This window comes from Equus asinus, chromosome 24, assembly GCF_041296235.1.
Source record: "Equus asinus isolate D_3611 breed Donkey chromosome 24, EquAss-T2T_v2, whole genome shotgun sequence".
In the NCBI taxonomy this organism is placed as follows: domain Eukaryota; kingdom Metazoa; phylum Chordata; class Mammalia; order Perissodactyla; family Equidae; genus Equus; species Equus asinus.
This window is the reverse complement of record NC_091813.1, coordinates 46,570,946-46,593,630: the sequence shown is the minus strand read 5'-3', so window position 1 is coordinate 46,593,630 and position 22,685 is coordinate 46,570,946. Positions and strand designations below refer to the sequence as shown.

The window sequence follows — 22,685 nt, the reverse complement described above, 5'->3', positions numbered from 1 at the left end:
GACCAAATACAAAATCGGTGAAAACTAGTCAAGAGTTCCTGGGAGAAAGGGTATGACTTCGATAAAATGTCTTAAGCACTGGTAAATTTAAAGGGAAAGGTTGAAGCTAGACGTTTGAAGGACAATAAATATTTTGAGCACTGCAAAAGCTTAGAATAAAGAGGCAGAGTACTTTGTTTAGTTTTTCATTGCATGACTTTTTCTGTAGCTTCTGTGTTCCTTGATAGGAATAGTGGTATATCTCAATCTTTTCAGCATTTCATTTGGGATAGGTTTTTGAATATTCAGGAGGGGCGGCATGAGTGTTCACTGTGCTTTAATTACTTGTAACAGGCAAGGTATATGACGTCAGATCATAAGAGTGAATGAAAGCGCTTGTCCTTTCAGCACACTGCTGAAACTATTTTTATGAGGCAACATGGTGCAATAGAAAGGGCATGGTTAGGGAGGCGGCATAGTAAAGAACAGAGATTCTGGAGGAAGACTGCCTGGGTTCAAATCCTGGCTATACTGCTGACTAGCTGTGTGATGTCCAGCAAGCTTAACCTATCTATAGCTCAATTTGTTCATCTGTAAAATGGCAATGATAATAGAACTTATCTCATAGGGCGATTGTGAAGTACTTAGAACTGTGCCTGAGAACATAGTAAACATTATGTGTGTTTGTTAAATAAAGAAAAAAAACTTTTAAACATTATCTCTTTAAAATAAAAAACGAAAAGGGGTAAGTGTGTGTACATGGTCTTTGGAATCAGGTAACCCTGGTTTAGAATACTGATTCTGTTAACTTTATGACCTGGGGCAAGATATAACATTTCTGAGTGGAATTTACTACAATGTAAAATAAAAAGTATACTAACATAGTAAAATAGCTGTATTAAAATAAAAGAAATAATGTTAGTAAAGATCTTAGATCATAATAGACGTTCAGTATATGGTAAATATGTTTATTATTCAGAGCCTATAATCAACAACATACCCAGTGTTATATAAGAGAAACACATTTTAGTTTCTTTTCTAGGTAAAATCATCACCTAAGAAACTAGACTCAGAACTCTGTTTGTTGTAAGAGGAACTCTTCATCTAGTTCTCCATACACAGTTAAGAGAATTTCATCCTAAATATGAACATCACTAACTGATGTCAGCAGATTTTCAGAAAATTGTTTAGGTTAAAAACTCTACCATTTTTTCCCAAGAAATTATCAGTTTAACTTAAACATTTTTCATCCTAACATCAAAGAAATGCTGTGGCATTAGGAGTTTGTAAAAATAGTGCCAGAAATTACCAAACTTAAAGAGGAAAGGGTTTATTGTTTTAAAACTACATGTGTGTGTATCTACATTTTTTAATTTAAAAAATACATAGTTTTCAGATACATTTATTTCACAAAATTCTTTCATAACTTCAAGAAAAAAGAAAAGTTGTTTTATTAGTCAAAATAATGATTATTCTCAAAGTCTGATACAAAACAGACTGTGAGTTACATTTCATCTTTAATCTTCATCTTTAATCTTTATTATTCTCATTTTCTTTGGCAAAATTTGCTTGGAAATTTGGTCTCTGTGAGTCCTGATGCAACCCATATTTACTTCTGTAGATGACAAAATTGAGAACAGATTTGCAGCTGAAAGAGATGAGTATGGATCAGATACAATGAGTGAGATAAATATTGTTGGCCGAATTACGCTGAATCTTTGGAGAATCATGAAAAATGAGGTAAGGTGCTTTATGTAATATTTTGTTTGGAAACAGATTAGATCAATATAACGATTTTAATAATTATAGAGTGTTAGTATACTACTATATAACTTATGCTTCTTTGTGAATTATTTTTATTATACTTAATTAGTTACAGAAATAAATTCTGCTTTTTAAAATGCAAAGCTACAAAAGTATTTAGTATTATTGATGAATTTTAGTTTTTTTCTATTTGTGTCTAAAGTAGCAGTAGCTAGAAAAGTCTATAGCTATCATAAAATATTATGTTGTGTGTGTTGAATGTTGTATAATTTCATCATTTTTTGCACTTGAATCATTTTTGCACTTAAATCCAGATGAATATAGCTTGGCTTTTTTGATTTATTACAGTAAGAAAAATTTATTCTCAACATAGGAAAGAACTTTTTGAACTAAGGATATTTAAAAACTGGGTCTGGTGTATAAGGTAAATTGGAAAGAGAGAATTTTGAAATAGTTAATAGGAGCATCCAGTTGAGGCTTTGGGGGCTCAGATAAGGATTTTGGTGGTATAAATTTCACCAAACTACAGTCACGAGTTGCTTGACGATGAGGTTACATTCTGAGAAATGCGTCGTTAGGCAATTGCGTAGTTGTGTAAACATCATAGAATGTACTTACACAAACCTAGATATAGCCTATTACACTCCTAGGCTATATGATACTAATCTTACAGGACCACCATCGAATATGCAGTCCGTCATTGACTGAAACGTCATTATGTGGTGTGTGATTGTATCTTACTAATTTACAATAACTCAGAGAAATAATTCTTTCACTAAAAATGTGAGATCATAGGGTCCTAGGTCATATTTACGTCCTTGAAGTTGCCTGATTTCTCTTATTGAAATGTAAAAAAGATGCCTACTGTAAGTTGGTCCATTCTCAGGTTTTGAACTTTGGATAATATCAGATAAAATGTTTATATTTAAAAGAAGCTCTTCAGTTGTTTCTCTTTGAAACTACTTTCTCATTATACATTTTCTATTATATGCAAATATTCACTATGATCTTTCTGGCTCTTCTAGATTTATATAAAACATTTGACTATCCGTACATACCCTCTGCAGTTCTTTTGGGCACTATAACACAGTAATTCTTTCAGATAAGGAAAGAATTATATATATAATTATATATATAATTTATATAAAATTCAGGTATTCTCATTTTTCTTTTTATTTCCTCTCCCCACCATGAGCCTAAAGTTATGCTCACATTTCATCTAATTCAAAAATGTACAATATATGTATCTGCTTGAAGATAATTTTATCCTATTGTTTTCTTCTTAAAATGTTATCAGAGCACAAGAATCTCCAGTGACTTCAAAATAATTCCTAGTGACAGAGATAGGATATGCAAAGTAGAGAGATTGTGGTATATTTGGTTTGTATATTCCGTTATATATTTCAAACTGAAGTCTCTAATAATGCCTGGGACAAACGCATACATTAAGTATGTAAACACAAAATTAAATTATTGAATCTTAATTTCAGGGGTGTTTTCATCCTTGACAATCCAAAGGCAGCTGTAGCAATTATCTACTATTAGCTTAAAATCACAAATTAGAGAGTAAGTACTTTTTCAAAGTTTAGGGCTTTCTGTAGTCCTTACTGAAAATTCAGGGTCAAAGCCTTTCTCTAATTCTAGGCTGAATATTTTCTATCTCTGATCTTTGTCAGCTGGCCTTGAGAATTTTCTGCATGTTAGAGGCCCGCAAACTATTTTTTCTGGATTTAAGCAGTTCCAAAAGCTCCTTTTTATCCTTATTTCTTTTATCTGTGTCTCCTTCATGACACTTAGCAGTTTCTGACTCTATTATTGTTTTTTAAATCTTAACAGTTTGTTTTTACAATATGCTCTTTATTAAAAATAGTTCCTGTGCACTATAAAAAAGACAAAATAAATGCAGAAGAGTATGTAAAATGAAAGTGCAATCTCCTTGTTCTCTCTAGGACATGTACACAGCAGTTGCATTCCCCAGACACAGTTTACAATTGAATGGCTATCCTTTTTTCTATGCCTAGTTTGGGTTTAATAAAATTTGTTGGTGTTTTATTTTGTTTTATGTTTTTTTTTGGAGGAAGATTAGCCCTGAGCTAACTGCTGCCAATCCTCCTCTTTTCGCTGAGGAAGACTGGCCCTTAGCTAACATACATGCCCATCTTCCTCTGCTTTATATGTGGGGTGCCTACCATAGCATGGTGTGCCAAGCGGTGCCATGTCTGCACCCGGGATCCAAAATGGTGAACCCCAAGCCGCCGAAGCAGAACGTGTGCACTTAACCACTGCGCCACCAGGCTGGCCCCTAAAATTTGTTTTTTAATATGCTAGTTTTCATTCTCCTGGTTAACTTTAACATAGAATTACTGCTATTCCCCTGGACTTTAAATCCTCAGTAACAAAAATAGTGCTCATAATATATTTGTTGACTGCTTGAATGAAAGAATGACTCTTCCCCAGAAGATTATATTTAAAGGCCTTCTGGGTATCAGCTTAATCCAGGCCTTTCAAGAATTTGCCAAGTAGGTTGGGAACAGATCTGATTTAATTCAACAAGTATTTATTGAGTTCCATCTCTAGGACACGCGTTTGGGCCTGGGTTTATAGCAGTAAGAGTATAGCTGGCTCCTCTATTTTAACAGGCAGGAAGGCAGATTCTGTGGGTGCCGATGTTGGTAGGTGGGTAGATGTGCCAGTGAGAATCTGTGGAGGTTCTCTTCTCATTGCTTCAGTTTTCTCAGTGAAATAGGAATCACTGTGCTCAGCTGAGAGTGCGCATAGTGGAGGGGCTTTTGGGGTTTGAAGAGAGAAAAGTGTGAAAGTTATCTAGGAGAATTTGAGAGTGGTTAATGCAGAAACTATAGTATAAAAGCTAGGCAGCACTGGGAGCCCATTTGAGATTTGTATCAGGAAATTAAAGAGATACCTGCCAGCTACGTTCACATTCACAGGTCTAAGTAGAGAGTAACAGAGGGTTAGATTTGACCACAAGTCGCAAGCAAAGGGTTATGGCTTTGCTAAAGTTTCGTTAATTACAAATAAAGCAGCAGAGGGGCAAAGAAATGAATAGTATGTGCAAAGTTGTGATTATAATGATCGACTGTGGAATTTGAGCTAGATAAGGAGCAAAGAGAGGTTGCGGCACCAGAGGGAGTAAACTGGAAGGATAGGACATGGTGGTCAGAGAATGGGATGCATGAGATTATGGAGGGAATACAGTCATTGGTGGTTATAGATATTGAAGTATGATCTTGGGAGTGGGTGGCTAAGGTGGGGTAGAGATAGTGACATGTGAATTTACGTCTAAGACCTGTCTCTGATGGCAGTGCAGGAGGGGAGAAGACCAAAGGTAAGGAAACCAGTAACATTATTAGGGTAGCCCAAATGAAAGTTGGCAGTGGTGTAGGGATTCAAAAAACAATTTAGAGGATAAATCCACAAGAACTGGATGTACAAAAAGATGAAGAAGAAGAGGTTTCAAGAATGATTTTCGGGGTTCTGGCATAGATAGTTTAAGATCATGTTTAGGTGGGAAAATGATGCTTTAAGAATACAGAGCATGAGGTATCAGTCAAATATCCAGGTGAAGATACCCACAGACATTTCAATAGGAATGTCCCACATATGGGGTAGAGGTCTGGATTAGAGATACTGCCTTGTAAGTCACATGAGAGTGAATGACCTCAGCAAAAAGTGAATGGAGAGAGCCATCAGGACTCAGCCAAGGACAACATTTTTGTGAAGGAAAACATTTTGAGGAGTAGACAGAGGAATCAGATCCTAAGAAAGAGTAGTCAGATAAGATAATGAGGAACTGGGAGAGAACACTCCCAACAGTCACTAGGAAGGTCAGATGCTTCTGTGCATGCATCGAAGCCTCACGTTATCTCAGTTTGGTAACATTAGAATCTGGTTCTAATACTCTCTATTATGGTTTCAGTCTGTCAATAAGCATGTTTCAGGTGCTTTTTAAAATTAAGACACTGTGATGGGCAATGAAGATTATGTAAAGAGGTAAAATGATATACTCCCTTGCATTCATATATTGCTTTATCATTTATAAGGCACTTTTACAGACTCATCATTTTAAAATTTTGATAGTCACAAAGTTGCAGCATAAGTAAGACAACAAAGTAGTGAGGTGTCATTCTAAATGAGGAAACTGAAGTTCACAGAGGATAAGTGACTTGCCTGAAACCTCACAGCTAGTAAGGGATCAAGACTCAGGCTCATTGTGGGCATGCTCTCTGTCCTGAGAGAGTTTGTTGTATATTTTAAGCATATGTAAAATAAAATATGTATAAAATATATAATAAGCTCTCTGACGACAGAGAGCATGTTCAGAATGAGTGTGTGAGGGTGTGTGTATATGTGTATGTATGTGTGTGTATAGTTATAGTATCTATAGATCTCCTAAATATATTATATGGCTTTGATAGGGCATCTATCACTGACCTTATAGGCACCATATAAGAGCCAAATGAGACATCAGTGGTATATACATTTAGAGGAAAGGAGATGACTGTTGTGTCTTGGGGGCTGGGGGAGTGTGGTGACAAAGATATTCTTGCTGTCAAACAACACTCTAACACTCTAGAAAACACAGACTTCTCAGCAAATAATTGGTGCATATTAGAGTACAGGGTAAGCAGCTGTAACAAAGGAATACCTTACAGCAATTAAGAAGAATAAAATATTGCCAAATTGAACAACATAGATGAATCTCAGATGTAATGTTGAGCAAAAGAAACTAGATAAATAATAGTACATAATAACTAGTTCCATTTATTATAAAGTTTAAAAATAAGCAAGGCTAACCTACAGTGGTTAACTTTCATAAGTATTGACTGGGACAGGGCCTGCACAAGGGAGCCTTCCAGAGTCCTAAAATTTCCCATGTCTTCATATGGGTGATAGTTACATGAATGTATGCAAACATGAAAATTCATGAGTTGTTCACTTTAAATTTGTGGACATTTCTTTATATGCAGTATATGTCAATCAAAAATAATTTTTAGTTGAAGACTCAGGAAATGAGGAACAACTGAAGGAATAAGGTGTTAGAGGATGTAGGGCACAGGTGCTTAGTTATGGTTGCCTTCCCTTTTTTTCCTTTCACCTTTATTTTCTTTACTCCCCTGCACTAATACTCTGACTGCCTCTCCCAGTTCTGAGTAAGTTTGTTCCCAAAGTCATTAACCATTATGTTTTGCACTTTGACTCTATGAATGGAAAAGTGATCCCTCTATCAGCCCATTCCTTTTATCAATAGGATAAATGGTCCAACACTGTAACGTTTTGTTGATTTATTGATCAATTCTGACTTTGATCTACATAGTACATTTATCCAATTTTTAACTTATTCAGACTTCCCCCCAACTCCTAATTCATATTTTTAGGTTCATATTTCGACTTCTAGAGTAAATCGCTCTCTAAAGATTGCAACATTCTGAAGATGAGGCATCTTAATTTTAGAGTTTATGTTTCCTTCCTTTAATTTTACTCACAGCTGAGATTATAGCTGTGCATTTTTATGCTTTTGTGACACCAAGGAAACCCAAAGTAGAGTGGGTGTTATAAGGTTATAATACTTGTTTAGTCTTAATCCAATTTATGAAATTGTTCTATTTGAAATAAAATCAACCCAGAACATAGGTCTCCATCTGCCTCAGATATTGGGGACCAATTTCTAAGATTTTATTTGAGGTCACAAAATCCCCTAGTTAATCTTAATAGGTCAATTTACATGGCAAACTTCAGATTTTTCCCTCAGGAGAGAGCTACAGGACAAGGGGATCTTTTCTGTAGATATGTTTTTGATTGATTGTTTTAATGAAGATATATACTGTGGCAGAAGTTTAGATTTAGGCTCAAGTGCTATCCTCTATATTAGGTAATGATGTAACAGCCTGAGATCAGATGTTTGGCTCTATTTTCTGTAATACTAAATGGAAATTAAATACAAAAAACTAAATGAAAATATTCATTAGCAGGTAGAAGAGCCATTCAAATATTGGGACTTGATAATAAAATGAGTTATTTATTTTTGAGAGAAGTACTCCAGGCCAGTAGTGATTTTTGGGAAAGAAATGGTAATTTACTTCTAAGATAATGGATTAGTATCTGCTTTATACTGGTGACTCTAGAATAAGCTCATTCCAATGGTTAAAACTGTGTGTGTGTGTGAGTGTGTGTGTGTGTGTGTGTGTGTGAGTGAGTACACACACACACTCTGAAGTATGCTACTTTCCAATGCTGTCGTCCTGGAGAGTGATAGAAATTGTACATCAAGACTAATTTGGGTCACTGCACTTAGATGAGCTTAATGTTCACTCCCGGTTTTCTACTTGCTGGATTGTAGAAGTGGAAAAGAAAAATGTTTTAAAGTTATAATATAATATACAAATGTAAAGTGCTATTTGAACTATTCCTCAGAATCTCAAGCTGACCTAAGAATGGGGACTACGGGTTCCTTAATTTCCATTTTGCATTGAAATACCTACCATTGTCTAGATTGCTTGTGTCTTATAGGTATTTCTGAGAGATCATCTAGCTAGAGGTATGTTTTATTAATTTGGACCCTTTTTCAGTATTCCTTTCCCATTATTAACACAACTTTTACCTACACGATCTGAAGTTGGGGAAACATTTCTGCCATTTCCTTTTTAATCTTTTGCTTTTGGACTGAAAGTTAAGTGACTCCATAATGTCCATGTATTGGGTCTTAGTACTGATGTAATTCTTGGGAGCAGGATGAATGCCTGCCTTTAACTAGATAACACATCCTTGAATCTGTGGAGTCCTGTTAAGCAGCCTGTCATCAAGGACCAAAAGGTAAGTAGGAAGGAACAAAAAATTAGTTTGCTTAACAGGGCTTCTGTCTGTCAGTATTTGTATTGGCATAGACTATAAAAAGACATGATAAGAACTGGGATCTCTTAAGTATTACATGACCAAGTTGAATCTCATCAAGTCTGATTTTTTTCCAATTAAATATTAATTTATTATAAACATTTCTGTCCAGTAGGCTATATAGCCATAGCTTTAAATTAATTATGATTCAGTTATAACACAAATCATTTTTATAAGTACCTTCCATATCTACTATAAAATGTTAGAAGCAATATTTGGGGTCTTTTAGAACCAAATTTGCACATAAATACAAGCATTATTCTAATAGAGTCTTGCTTTTTTTCAGGTGGCTCTAACTAACTACACCTTTGAAAATGTGAGCTTTCACGTTCTTCATCAGCGTTTTCCCCTCTTTACCTTCCGAGTCTTATCAGATTGGTTTGATAACAAGACAGATCTATACAGGTAATGTTTTATAACTCTCAAGAGGATACTATCTCTTTTTAAAAATCAGTATTGTTGGAATATAATTTATATACAATAAAATGCACACATTTGAAGTGTATTGTGTGATAACTTTGAAAAATGCAAATACCTTATAACCAGTATCTTGATCAAGGTAAAGAACATTTGTAACACCCAGAAAATTTCCTTATACAACTTTGCAGTCAACCTACCTATTCCTGAACCACCCACATAAGTACTAGTTGAATTTCTATTACTATAGATTAGTTTTGCCAGTTCTAGAACCTCGTATAAATAGAATTATTTACAGTCTACCCCTTTGTGTCTGACTTCTTTGAAGAAACTCAGCATAATGTTTTTTGAAAGCACTGAATCCTAGCCACTAGACCACCAGGAAACTGTAGCATAATATTTTTTGAGATTCAGTCATGTTTTTGCATAAACCAGTATTTTGTTCATTTTTATTACTAAATAATATTCAATCATATGAACGTACCACTATTTACCCAGTCACCTGTTGATGGACAATTGGGTTGTTTATAGTTTGAGGCTACTATGAATAAAACTATAAGGCAAGTCTTCGTGTGTGTGAACATACGTTTTCATTTCTTGAGCAGTAGAATTGCCAGGTCACATGGTTAGCATGTTTAACATGTTAAGAAACTGCTAAATTGTTTTCTTTGGCAATTCTTCTAGTGCAAGTCTGCTGGCAACAAATTCTCTCAGCCTTTATTTATCTGAAAATGTCTTTATCTTGCCCTTACTTTTGAATGATATTTTCAATGTCTAATTTTGGGGTTGAGATTTTTTTTTACCCCACCAATTTAAAGATTTCATTCCCTTTTCTTCTGTCCTCCATTGTTTCTGATGAGAAACAACAGTCATTCTCATTTTTCCACTGTATGCAATGCATTTTTTTTCAAAGTCAGGCTTAACGAACGGTTGGTTGACTGCTGTTGTTACTCTGTGTGGAGGCAGGGGAAGTTATTCAGTTCTCACTTCTGACTGAAGTTAGTCATCCTTGGAAGTTCCTCTTCTCCTGGAGCTCAGGAATGAGGCCTTCTCAGCGTTCCTGCTCCTCCTACAGCAGTGATGGACTTCTGCTTTGTACCATGCCAGGTCCTGGCCCTAGGCAGGTTTCTTGACTCTCTCAGTGGAAAATGGTGTTTGCTTCTACTCCCTTCTCAGCGGTAGTGTATGTTTCCCTGAAATCTATGTTGGGAAGGTTTCCTGCCTCTTTCCCAGTGGTGCACAGTTGTTGCTTGCTGCTTAGTACAAAGCCCACGGTTGAAACTAGTTTCCTTCCCCTCCCTCATGTGTAGCTTTTGCTGCTACCCCTCTTCCCAGCAGCAGACATCTTTTGCGTCTATTCTTTCCCTGAGGATTGGAGAGTCTCCTACTGGTCCCATAGCACCTCAAAGCTTTGCTTCATATGAGAGAAGGGTCAGAGGAAATTGCGGGGTTTCATTTATTTGTGCTCTCTCCTGCCCCACCCCCAGTCTTTCACAAGCATTTGGTGGGGGTCCATGGAAAAAGACTGTGCTGGTGTCTGGGGCTCCAAGTGATTCTAAACTGTCATGCTAGCCCCTACATGACCTTTAAGAATTTGTTAACATTTTAACTGTTTCATTCTTACCTAATTTTATGGCAGCTGCCTCTCCCTCCTGTGTTCTGCCACAGATGAAATAGGTTGTGTCCTGCCTGTCCTTAGATGAGTTTGTCACCCTGTGAAATTTAGTTCACCTGATTCTCTTGTAACTTCAGTTTTCTGATGACTTCAAGAAAACTTATGATTTTGTAGATTATCCAGCTTTTTATCATTGTTAGACTAGAGTGATGTTCTTCTGCAGCTTTCTACATCCAAAGCAGAACTCCATAATTTTTTTTCCTAGTTGCTTTCAAGATTTTCCTCTTTGCCTTTGGCTTTCAGTAATTTCACTATGATATTCCTATAAGTAGATTTTTTTTATTGTTATATTTATCTTTCTTGTTGTTTGCTGAGCTTCTTAGGTCTTTTAAGTTGAGGTTTTTCATCAAATTTAGGAAATATTTGGTTATTATTTCTTTAAATATTTTTATGCCCCTGCTCTTACTCTCTTTCTAAGGCTCCAATTACGTGTATGTTAGACTTTTTTTTTTTTTCAGGAAGATTAGCCCTGAGCTAACTACTGCCAACCCTCCTCTTTTTGCTGAGGAAGACTGGCCCTGAGCTAACATCCATGCCCATCTTCTTCTGCTTTATATGTGGGACACCTGCCACAGCATGGCTTTTGCCAAGCCATGCCATGTCCGCATCCGGGATCCGAACCGGCGAACCCTGGGCTGCCAAGAAGCGAAGCATGCAAACTTAACTGCTGTGCCACTGGGCCAGCCCCTATGTTAGACTGTTTGACAGTGTCTCACAGATCCTTGAGGCCCTGTACCTTTCTCTTCAGTCTTTTTTCTAATGACCTATGTTTAAGATCACTAACTTTCTTCTGTCTTTGCCAATCTGCTGTTAAGGCCAGCCAATAAATTTTGTATTCCAGTTATTGTATTTTTAGTTCCAGAATTCTCATTTGGTTCTTTCTTTTTATAGATTCCATATTTGGTGAATTTCCCTGTCTGTTCACACACTAGGACTATATTTTTCTTTTATTTTTTGAGTGTTATTTTCTTTAGATTCTTGAACATATCTATAATAGTTACTAAATCCAACGTCAGGCTATCTCTGTGTTAGTTTCTGTTGATTGCTTTTTCTCTTAACTGTGGGTCATATCTTTTGTTTATTTGCATGATTATGTAATGGATATTGTAGATGTTCTATTGCACAGATTCTGGATTTTTGTTATCTTCCTCTGAATTCTGTTTATTTTTGCTCTAGTAGTCAATTCAATTATTAGCTGTTCTCTGAACCTGTGCAGACCTAGATATTGTGCTTTGTTAAGGTAGATCTCTGGAAAGCCCATGATGTTTCCTAAGCCCCTCCAACTTTACAGGACTCCATCTCCAAATGCTGTCCCAAGTGCGTATTGTTAGTGCCTAGTTTCAGGTTTGTCTAGAGTAGGCGTTACTCTAGGGCAAAGGCCTCTAAAGGCATGATTTTTCTGGGCTCTCAGCTGGATGCCCAGGTTGTTAATAAGGGGGTAATGAAGTCTCTCCACTCTGGCATTCCTAGCCTCCAGCTGCAGCACTATCTGACTAGTTCTCTTCCAAACCCAAGCCCACAGCAGCTGCTCTCTAGTAACTCTCATGTGGATTCATCCTGCTCATTTCAGCACAGCCCGGCACTCACAGGGAACCCCTAGCTGTACTTCCAACCACTAACTCCTGCCCCTTGCACAGGTGCCCTGTCCTGCAGATTCCAGCTGTGAACTGCCTGGACTCTAATCTCTGCCTCCTCAGCCTAGCAGGCCACCCATGCTCTATTCAGACTCTAGCATACTGCACTATGTTTAGGAAACTGTCTCCACACGGGCTGGAGTTCATGTCATGAGTTTTCCCTTCTCTCAAGGAGCACAGTCTTGCATTGCCTAGTGTTTATTGCCCAGAAACAATTACATTGTATCTTTTATCCAGGCTAGTCCAGTACCAGTTACTCCATCATAGTCAGAAGTGAAAGTTCCCACCTTTCCTTTAAGTTAAAGTTAAAATGATAGTTATAAGCTTAGAAAATAGTTCTGTAAAGAGCAAAGTCCTGAAGAGAATGTGTCTGATGTTTGAGATGAATAAAGCTCTGCTTATTGAATTGTAGAGCCACACAGTGGTGAAGATGGAAAGGTAGAGCCTTAAAAATGACTTGATATATTTGGGGAAACTACTTTCTGAGCACGTCATCTGATTCTCTAATCTCTTTTGAGGAATCTCAAGAAAGTGAGATAAAATCACAGAAAGCTCTGAGTTTATGATCAGAGCTTTATACAAATAGAAGCTTAGGAGAGATTATATACCAATAAATAAAATGTAACTTGATATTAACTTTAGTGAAAACTATATTCAGCAGTTTGTTTATAGGCCCTAGAATGCTCTAAATGCATATTTTGCTACCTCTAATTAGGTATTATCTAGAATGATAAGTAATTCTGTTTTGCCACGTGAAATAGAGAACTAGACCTAACATACTACATAAGGGGCTTGGACTAGACATTAGTGCATTCATGTTAAATGGATTGTTACATGGAGAGACCATGCACTCTTTCTTTGGAGATACTTTGGAAGATCAGACAATTTTATTTTTAAACTTAAGTGAATTCTTACTAAGAAAGTAAGTCATACTTTTTAATTTGAATTTGCTTTCTACAATGTTTTAAGGAAATATATATATTTTTTGTAAATTCACTGAGAAATGAAAGCTTCTGCTTTACAGAAGGTGCCCTAATTATTTTTTTGTAAACTCAGATTTGGGTCTCTTGGAAGCCTTTGATTTATATGAATTGAGTTATATTCCCAAAGTTTTATTGTTTGGGACTTAGAAAACATTTTTCCAAATGGTATGTCTCATGATTAGAATTCTAAATCAGCTTATAAAACCTTTCCTAATCCCTAATATTACTGATCTAGAAAACCGTAATAGTGTCCTGATTTCATCCACTATGCAATAACTAGTTATTGAATACTATACCTGTTTCTGAGCTAGGAGCAATGTCCTAGAAGCAGAGGGTTATGTAGCTCAAGAAGGTAATATCAGAAATTTCCTTCATTTCCTGGGTATAGAGCCAACCCATAGAAAAAGTTCAAAACCAGTGAGGTTGTACTTAGAATTCTCATATCTCCTTTTTTGTCACCTTCTTCCCAGATATTCTGTCCCCTAAAATACCCTCTTCCCTCAAGATGCTCTAAGTTCAACCATTTCAGCTTCTAGCCAGGCCTCTCCTGAGTAGCTTATGTTTTGTGATGATGTTTCCCCTCCTCTTCCCCAATCAAAACTTGTATTTGCTTGGTACATTTGAGTTTGACAAAGTGTTAGGAGGATGGCATAATTCTGTATAGCAAACAAAAAATTACCTAACAAGATTCGCTTAGTCATGCTATGTTTATTTTTTAAAAAGTTACAATACCCATTCTCTTTTTATACCACATGACTAGCCAGATAGGACTAGAAAGTTGGAATGAAGGTGATCTTATTTCAAAAGGATCACTTTTTTAATTTAAAAAGTCTACTTTTTAAATGCTTAAAAAATATGTATTAGGAAAGACACGGAGTGACGTCAGCAAGACGGCAGAGTGGGAAGCCATGGACCCTCCTTCTCCCCACAAACACACTGATTGAGCAACAATTTACAGACATATTTCCTTTATGCAAAATCCAGGAACTAATTGAAAGGCTCCTGCTCCCAGGGTGAATGTAGAATCAGACTCACCAAAGCTGGTAGGGAGATTTGGGACACCCTCTTGCCAGAGTCCCTGCCCCGGCTCAGAGTCATGTGATCAGGAAATGGCCCCTAGCTCAGCCCAGGGGAAGGAAGGGATTGGTTTGCATGCCTGGCACCCCAGCTTTTCTGAAGGGGCTCTGACAGATCCAGTACAGTCCAGCTGGCAGAGCCGAATGGAAATGGCAGCATGGGCTGGTAGACACCACAGATCTTCCCCCCCTGCTCAGCACAGAGCAAGTGGATGAAAAATTCCAGTTCTCAGCTTATCCCTGGGGAGAGAAATGATCCATGCATTTAGTGCCCCAACTTCTCCAAGGCTACCCAAAAAACTGGGATTTGTGTTTCTGGTCTTGGAGCTCCAACAGGTCTGGCACAGTCTAGCTGCCGGAGAATGAGGACAGTGGGTTGAACTAGCAGACACTGTAACTCTTCTTGCTACACAGCAGAGTGAGTGAACAAAAACCACAGCTGCCTGCTTCTCCCTAGGGAGGGAAAGAGTTGGTAGAGGTCTCCAGAATCTCTGGCTGAGCTGTTTGGTGGAAGTCTTCTCCTGTACAAGGCCAGTCCATGAAGACTGTGAGAAATGCCTGCTTTATATAATGTGGGACACCAACTCAGAGTCAAGGACAATAAAGAATCAGGCAAAGATGTGCCAAACAAAGGAATAGGTAAATCTCCAGAAACCAACCCTAATTGAACAGTCATATGATTTACCTGACAGAGAATTCAAAATAACTGTCATAAAGATGCTCATCAAGGCCAAGAGAACAAAGCATGGAAAAAGTGAGAATTTCAACAAAGAAATAGAAAATATAAAAAAGTACTAAACAGAAATCGTGAAGCTGAAGAACACAATAATTGAACTGAAAAATTCACTAGAGGGATTCAACAGTAGACTAGATCAAGCAGAAGAAGGAATCAGCAAACTCCAGACAGGTCATTGACCATTCACATAATCTGCAGAAAGGATGAGCCATTAAATGCATTTGGTTTTGTTTAAAAGGACTGGTCAAAGCCACACATAATGCATTATCTCAGATTTACATTTGGCAAATCTGTATTATTGAAGGATTACATTAATAATCTAAGACAAATACATATTAAAATGTGATACAATTTTTTGCCTATCAAACTAGTTATAACTTAAAAAATTATACTCCCCAGTGTTGACAAAGCTGCAAGGAAGCAAGCACTTTATCATCACTAGTATGAATGTAAATTACTAAAACCTTCTAGAAAGCAGCATGTCATTATGTATTAAAAACTAAATCATAGCAGACCCGTTAACCAAATCTAGGAATTTATCTTAAATATTCAAGCATCTGTACATGGACTTAGCTATAAAGATGTTCATCACAGTGTTGCTCAGAGTAATAAAAGATAATAATAGATCCATTAATTAAGTTGTGATAATTGCACAATAGTATACTCAATAGCTATAAAAAATAAGCAGAAATAGTAGCAATATATTAAGTTAAAAATGCAAGAACAGTAGTTCCATTTGTCTATTTTATTAAAAAATTGAATATTGATAATAAGTTTAGGATGGTTTTTTATGTTTGCCTAATTCTTTTTAACAGTTTTATTCACATATAGTTCACATACCATATAATTAACCCATTTAAGTGTATAAGTTGTATGGTTTTTAGTATATTCACAGAGTTGTGCAACCATTAGCACAATACATTTTTGAGTATTTTTATTACCCCAAAAAGAAATCCTGCATCTCTTAGCCATCACTCTCTAATCCTCCCTTCCCACCCTCCCCCCAACTAATCTATTGTCGGTCTCCATAAATTGGTCTATTCTGGACATTTCATATAAGTAGAATTACATAATATTAGCCTTTTGTGACTAGCTTGTTTTAGCATATGCTGTCCAGATTCATTCATGTTACAGCAGATGTCAGTACCTCATTTCCTTTTATTACCAAATAATATTCCATTGTGTGGGTGTGCCACGTTTTATTTATTCATTTATTTTTATTTTATCACTTGATAGACACTTAGGTTATTTCCATTTTTTGGCTATTACAAATAATGCTGTTAAGAACATTCGTGTACAAGTTTTTATGTAGACATGTTTTCATTCCTCTTGGATATATGCCTAGGAGTGGAATTGGTGGATTATATGGTAACTCTGTGTTTAATAATTTGAGGAGGGGCCGGGCCAGTGGTGCAGTGGTCAAGTGCCCATGTTCTGCTTCAGCAACCCCGGGTTCGCGGGTTCAGATCCCGGGTGTGGACATGGCACCGCTTCGCAAGCTGTGCTGTGGTAAGCGTTCCACGTATAAAGTAGAGGAAAGTGGGCACGGATGTGAGCACAGGGCCAGTCTTCCTCAGCAAAAAGAGGAGGATTGGCAGCAGATGTTAGCTCAGGGCTAATCTTCCTCAAAAAGATAAATAAATAAGATGATAATAATTTGGGGAATCACCAGACTGTTTCCCAACACAGCTGCACTATTTTATAATCCCACCAGCAGTGTATGAGGGTTATAATTTCTCTGCATCCTTGCTTAACACTCATTATCTGTCTTTTTAATTATACGGTAAAAGATTTTTTTCTTCTTTTTATGTTCATTTTCTAGTTTTTCTATATGGATTAGTCATATATCATAGGAATAGGTTTTTAAACTTTTTTTATTGAACAGTTATGTGACTATATTCTTCTAAAAGCCATATAATTAAAGATTACAATATATTTAAATGTTAATATTCTTTAAATGAATAAATTTATTCCTTATAGTATACCTTAGGATCATTTTTACATTTTAATAACACAATCATATTAAATCAAAATTTCCTTTCATGGCTTTGGTGAAGGTTTTTATTGTTTGCATGTTTTCTTAACAAAAATGGTAGAGTAAAGAGGTTCATCTTTTACAAGGCTTAAATCAAAGAGCAGAATATTTCTAGTTTCCCAGAAAATACTGATTTGATGTATATTTACCCCATGTATGGTCTCATTAAAATTATTTTCCTGATTTTTCTAAATATTCACCAAATTACCCTGTTTCTTTCTATGAGGAGATTGTTCATGCTTTTATTTTAGACTGGTATTTTCAATGGTAACCCAAAGTCTTCAAGTTCTTTAAAAACCTATAGAAATGATAAATTATAATTGTATTATTATTGCATCATCAGCAATGGTATCTAAGAGAGAATGTTAATTTTTATAATAAAAATAGAGTAACATCAAGAAAAATATTGAAAATAATTAGTCTTACCACCTTATCACAAGTACTCTTTTAAATTTTGTGTAGTTTTACTAGGTTTCATGCCCTTGAAACATCCAAAATTTTCTGATGTTTAGCTCCTTAACATACTTTGCTAGGGGCTCCTACCTTGACTCCCTCCTTAAATAACCTCGATTTTAACATGTAGGTTCTGGAAGAATGAAACAGTAATAGTTTCAAGTGTCCAAATTTTTCCCTAATATTCATGGCATGGATTCTCTTTTAACAGATGGAAAATGGTTGATCATTACATTAGCCGTGTCCGTGGAAATCTCCAAATGTTAGAACAGCTGGACGTGATTGGGAAAACCAGTGAAATGGCTAGACTTTTTGGCATTCAGTTTTTACATGTATTGACAAGGGGCTCACAGGTAGGAAATCCATTTTCTTACACACTTGAAAGTTCTATGTGACTGATATACTTACTTTTGAAATGCTTAAGGTCATTTTATTTTCTTAACTTTCTATCTGATACCAACTAAGATAAAACTGGTTAATCAAATCTTGTCATGTTATTTTCTGGAAAAGCTTTAATTTCACTTAACAGCTCCACTTTTTATTTTTTCTCCTTACCAACTTTCTGGCCACTGCTAAGTTTTTCTTGGTATTAAGGAAAACATGACTGTGCCCTTGAGGAAGATATTATATTCCTGAATATTGTCAGTGTGATTGGGGATGCTCCTTAGAACTGAGTAAGCAGCGAAGAAAATCGGCCTTTCTTTTGTTTTACATTCCTAATTTTGAGTTGTTCCAACTCTAAAGAATAAAAAGAGAGAAGGATTTGGGAATTAATATGAGTGAGCTGTATCACTTTTTTAAAACATTAATGAAAAATGGGACCTTAGAGGACATTTAATTCATATCTTTCTAACTAATTTTCCAAGGATATAATGAAAGATTTTGTCAATTGTCTCACTGAAAATTATTTCATGCATTCATTCAACAAATAGTTATTTGCATACCTTTGGTACGTTAAATAAACACTATGCTAGGCATCAGAGATAGTACATTAAATCACTCAGGTTCCTTAACCTCATAAAATCTTTTATTTTAATTATTTTAATTACTTTATGTCTGTGGCATTCCCCCAACCTACCAATTCAATAACTATAGAAAAAATAGAGCTTACCTACTTTAACATTACCTGTTTATTTAAGTTTCTCACGTATAAGCTATTTATTTTATTTATCTAGACCCCCACAAGTTTTAAAAACTATTTGAGCTGGCTTATGATAGAAGGTAAAGATACCTTAAAACCACATGAGAAAGTTTCAGTGAGCCCATACTTCCTGTGAGTGCTTCTTTCCCTAATGCTCTAGACCGTCTTCTTAATAGTGGTTATTATAAACAGTCAGTAATTGTTTCAGTTTTTCAAGGGACTAGTATTAAGCTGACTACCTTTCACTTCTGGAATCCTTGTGTTTTCTTCTTGGAAAATTGGAATAACATTTATCTATCTCAAGTCTCCTGACTTTCATTCTCTAATTTTCCCACATAAATTTCTCAAAGACTATTGGCCACCTTTTTTTTTTTTTTTAAGATTGGCACCTGGGCTAACAACTGTTGCCTGTCTTCCTTTTTTTTTTTAAGATTGGCACCTGGGCTAACAACTGTTGCCTGTCTTCCTTTTTTTTTTTAAGATTGGCACCTGGGCGAACAACTGTTGCCAATCTTTTTTTTTTTTTTTTCTGCTTTATCTCCCCAAACCCCGCCTGCACACAGTTGTATATCTTGTTGCACGTCTTACTTGTGGGCTGTGGGACGCCGCCTCAACGTGGCCTGACGAGCGGTGCCATGTCCGTGCCCAGGATCTGAACCCTGGGCCGCCGCAGCGGAGCACGCGAACTTAACCACTCGGCCACGGAGCTGGCCCCTTGGCCACCTTTTTAAGTGAAATTGTCGAACTATACATCTGTCTCTCCTGCATCTGTTATGATATAGCTGTATTTAAATATAAGAAGAAATCTAATTGTGTCTATCTTTTCAAAATTGACTTGTGTAAGTTATTTGACATATTTTACAATTTTTGTAAAAGTTACAGGAATAGGAAAAGGATTTACAACTGTCCCCTTCAGGCACCTGAAAGCTGACTAAATAACCAATATTATGTAACTATTGTAAGAAAGTCATGCATCTTTATTCTGAAGAGCAAAACATCCACCAATTCACATATTCAAAAGACCAGTATATTTATATTTAAACTGTTTCTTCTCTTCCTGCCTCCACCTCTCTGCCTGCAGTACCGTGTGGAATCAATGATGTTGCGTATTGCTAAACCAATGAACTATATTCCTGTGACACCTAGTGTACAACAAAGATCCCAGATGAGAGCCCCACAGTGTATTCCCCTAATTATGGAGCCTGAATCTCGCTTCTATAGCAACTCTGTTCTTGTTTTGGATTTCCAGTCACTGTATCCTTCTATTGTGATTGCATACAACTACTGTTTTTCCACCTGCCTTGGCCATGTGGAGAACTTGGGCAAGTAAGTTTTTTTCATATTTACAATTATGTTGTTGTGCTTTGTACTTCTTACTAAAATCAGACTTTCTTTGAGTGTTGCTTTGCACTTGAGCTTATCCTTATGAGCAAGATGAATGGGCTGTGGCACAGCTAATTTGTTCTTGTGGTTACCTTACTAATTGACATGGATCACCATATGACTAATTCAGTGTCATGGATGGATGACTCATATGAAGAAGACTGAACAGATCAGCCTTGCAACTTATCTGTTTCATTCTCCGTGTGCATCTATGGTCTCTTTTTAAATGAGAGTTATATTTAGTTTGTTTATGTAAATCACCTTTCAGTGGCACAGTTTGAGGACTATGATCTTATAACTCCAGATATCACCTCCTCTTGACTTTTCTCAGAAATAGCCTATGACTTTTTTAAAAAGTTAAATTGTTAAATGTTAGGTTTTATTTCTTCATGTCAACTGAATTTTATAAACTGAATGAGAATAACATTTTAAATACTCAAAGGAGTAGATATTTTTCTCATAAGAAAATATAGTCTTCCTTTGTAATGATTTTTGTATGTTTAAAACCAAGTGTTACAGTTTTAGTCTAGTGTGTGCTCACTCCTTCGTAGAAAGCATTCGTGGAAATTGTTTTGATAGTCTCATCTTTTTATTAAGAACAGAAATTTGGACAAGTTATTTACAGTCTTTTTATTTAAGTAAGTTTTTTTTTAAGGAACTTAGTGTAAGGTGATCATATGTGAAGTTGAAATTTGGTATTTCAGAATAGATTTTACCCATAAATTTTAGGTTAGTGCCATTTAAGAAATGTATCTGTTAATTGTGAATATTTGGAGAACTTCATTTTGGTAATTAGACAAACATGTTACTAAGTATGTGAATTCATGTTTAGATGTTTGAAAATGAATTTCTAATGGAATCCTAAAATTGCCTAGAATCTGTATTCTATGATTTGAGACAGTATTTGCTTAATGTTTTCTTTCTTAACAGGTATGATGAGTTCAAATTTGGCTGTACCTCTCTAAGAGTACCTCCAGATTTACTTTACCAAATTAGGCATGATATCACAGTGTCCCCCAATGGAATAGCTTTTGTCAAGGTAATACTCTCTTGTAAATGAAAGGTATTAACTGTGGCTTAACCTTTGGAGAGCTAGTGGTTTAGTTGTTGTTGGCGTATAATACAATAACAACAACAAAAACAAGTTTGCTTGAATATCTTATCTCAAAAAGTCAAGGATATAGGAATCCTCTCAGAAATCGTTTAAAAAAAAGTCATATTGTTTTGCATGAATTTAGGTTTAAAATCTTTTGTTAGATTTTAGTTTTTAATGCAATATTTTAGGGAAATAAATGGACGTATGTACCTTCTGCCTCTATTAGAATCTGGCAGACTTAAATAGCTATTTGATGATCACAACAATGTTAACTTATAAAGATTTAAATTGCCTGAATGTGTAAACTCTACTAATTGTTCTTCTACATTATTTTAAATTAAATTAAAACTATCTTAGAAATAGTGATACTCTAATATAATTATGAATTGCATTTTTAAGAAGGTAGTCAAACTAATAACAGGGTTTTTTTTTTTTCTCTCTCTCTCTCTCTTATCTCCCCTTAAAAGAGACTGAGGAAAGCCTTATAAATGAGTAAATTAAAGACAAATAGTAGAGATCTAGGAGAAGATTATGTTGCCTCTCATATGCCAACTTCATTTCTCTCTTTTCTGTTTCCTTAGTAGTGAGTCTGTACTAGAATCATGTGACTATATGGTGGTTGATGGCAGCATGGACCCCACTAGCTCTCAAATTCATTCTGGTGTACTTAGCAAAAGTAGCCTCCTTCTCTACTAGTAAGAGGATGCTGTGTTGAAAAAGTATCCTAGGGCCAACCCCAGTGGCCTCATGGTTAAGTTCGGCATGCTCCACTCTAGTGGCCTGGGTTCTGTTCCCAGATGCTGACCTACACCATTCATCTGTCAGTGGCCATGCTGTGGTGGCGACTCACATACAAAAAGAGGACGATTGGCAACAGAGGTTGGTTCAGGGCAAATCTTTCTCAGCAAAAAAATAAATAAATAAAAAGTACCCTAAAATTAGCCATTTAGATATGAGGAAATTTTTGCCAGAAAGTTCATGATATATTCATTTTTGGAAAATATTACATCTTAACATAGTGATGTGTATTATGGCTGCTTCAAAAGGTACACAGAATGAATTAGAGGTTAGAATATGTTTTCATTGTCACATACCTAGCAGCTGATTATGTTATCTGCCTTTAACAGCATTTTAATACTTTGCATCTACATTTTGACCCAATGTATAAAGCTTAATGAAAATAAGATTTTTAATATTCAGGAGTGTGATTATCCTTTACCTGGCATTTTACTTGGTCAGTCCAACATGCATTACCTTGCACGTGTCTGTGAATCATCTTCAAAGTTAATACTGTTTTGTGGTTTTCATTCCTATTGGAGTTCTCATAAATTCTCCCTAGTCTTGATTAATACAAATGATTTTTTTTTGGCATCAACAAATTTTATCACCTCACTATTCATCCCC

General features: G+C 35.9%; 1 protein-coding gene across 8 annotated transcripts in view; it reads left to right on the top strand.

The window, feature by feature from the left end:
* The window catches only part of REV3L (REV3 like, DNA directed polymerase zeta catalytic subunit), a 172,507-nt gene that overhangs the window by 114,135 nt on the left and 35,687 nt on the right, over nt 1-22,685 (top strand). For all 8 annotated transcript variants that reach the window (XR_011497869.1, XM_070496645.1, XM_070496644.1 and 5 more), the window contains 5 exons: nt 1,601-1,719; nt 8,939-9,057; nt 17,873-18,014; nt 19,884-20,128; nt 21,116-21,224. Coding sequence is in view for 7 of the 8 variants with exons in the window: in XM_070496645.1 (XP_070352746.1) it covers nt 1,601-1,719; nt 8,939-9,057; nt 17,873-18,014; nt 19,884-20,128; nt 21,116-21,224 (734 nt within the window). In the remaining variant the exon portion in view is untranslated. The remainder of the gene's footprint in view (nt 1-1,600; nt 1,720-8,938; nt 9,058-17,872; nt 18,015-19,883; nt 20,129-21,115; nt 21,225-22,685) is intronic.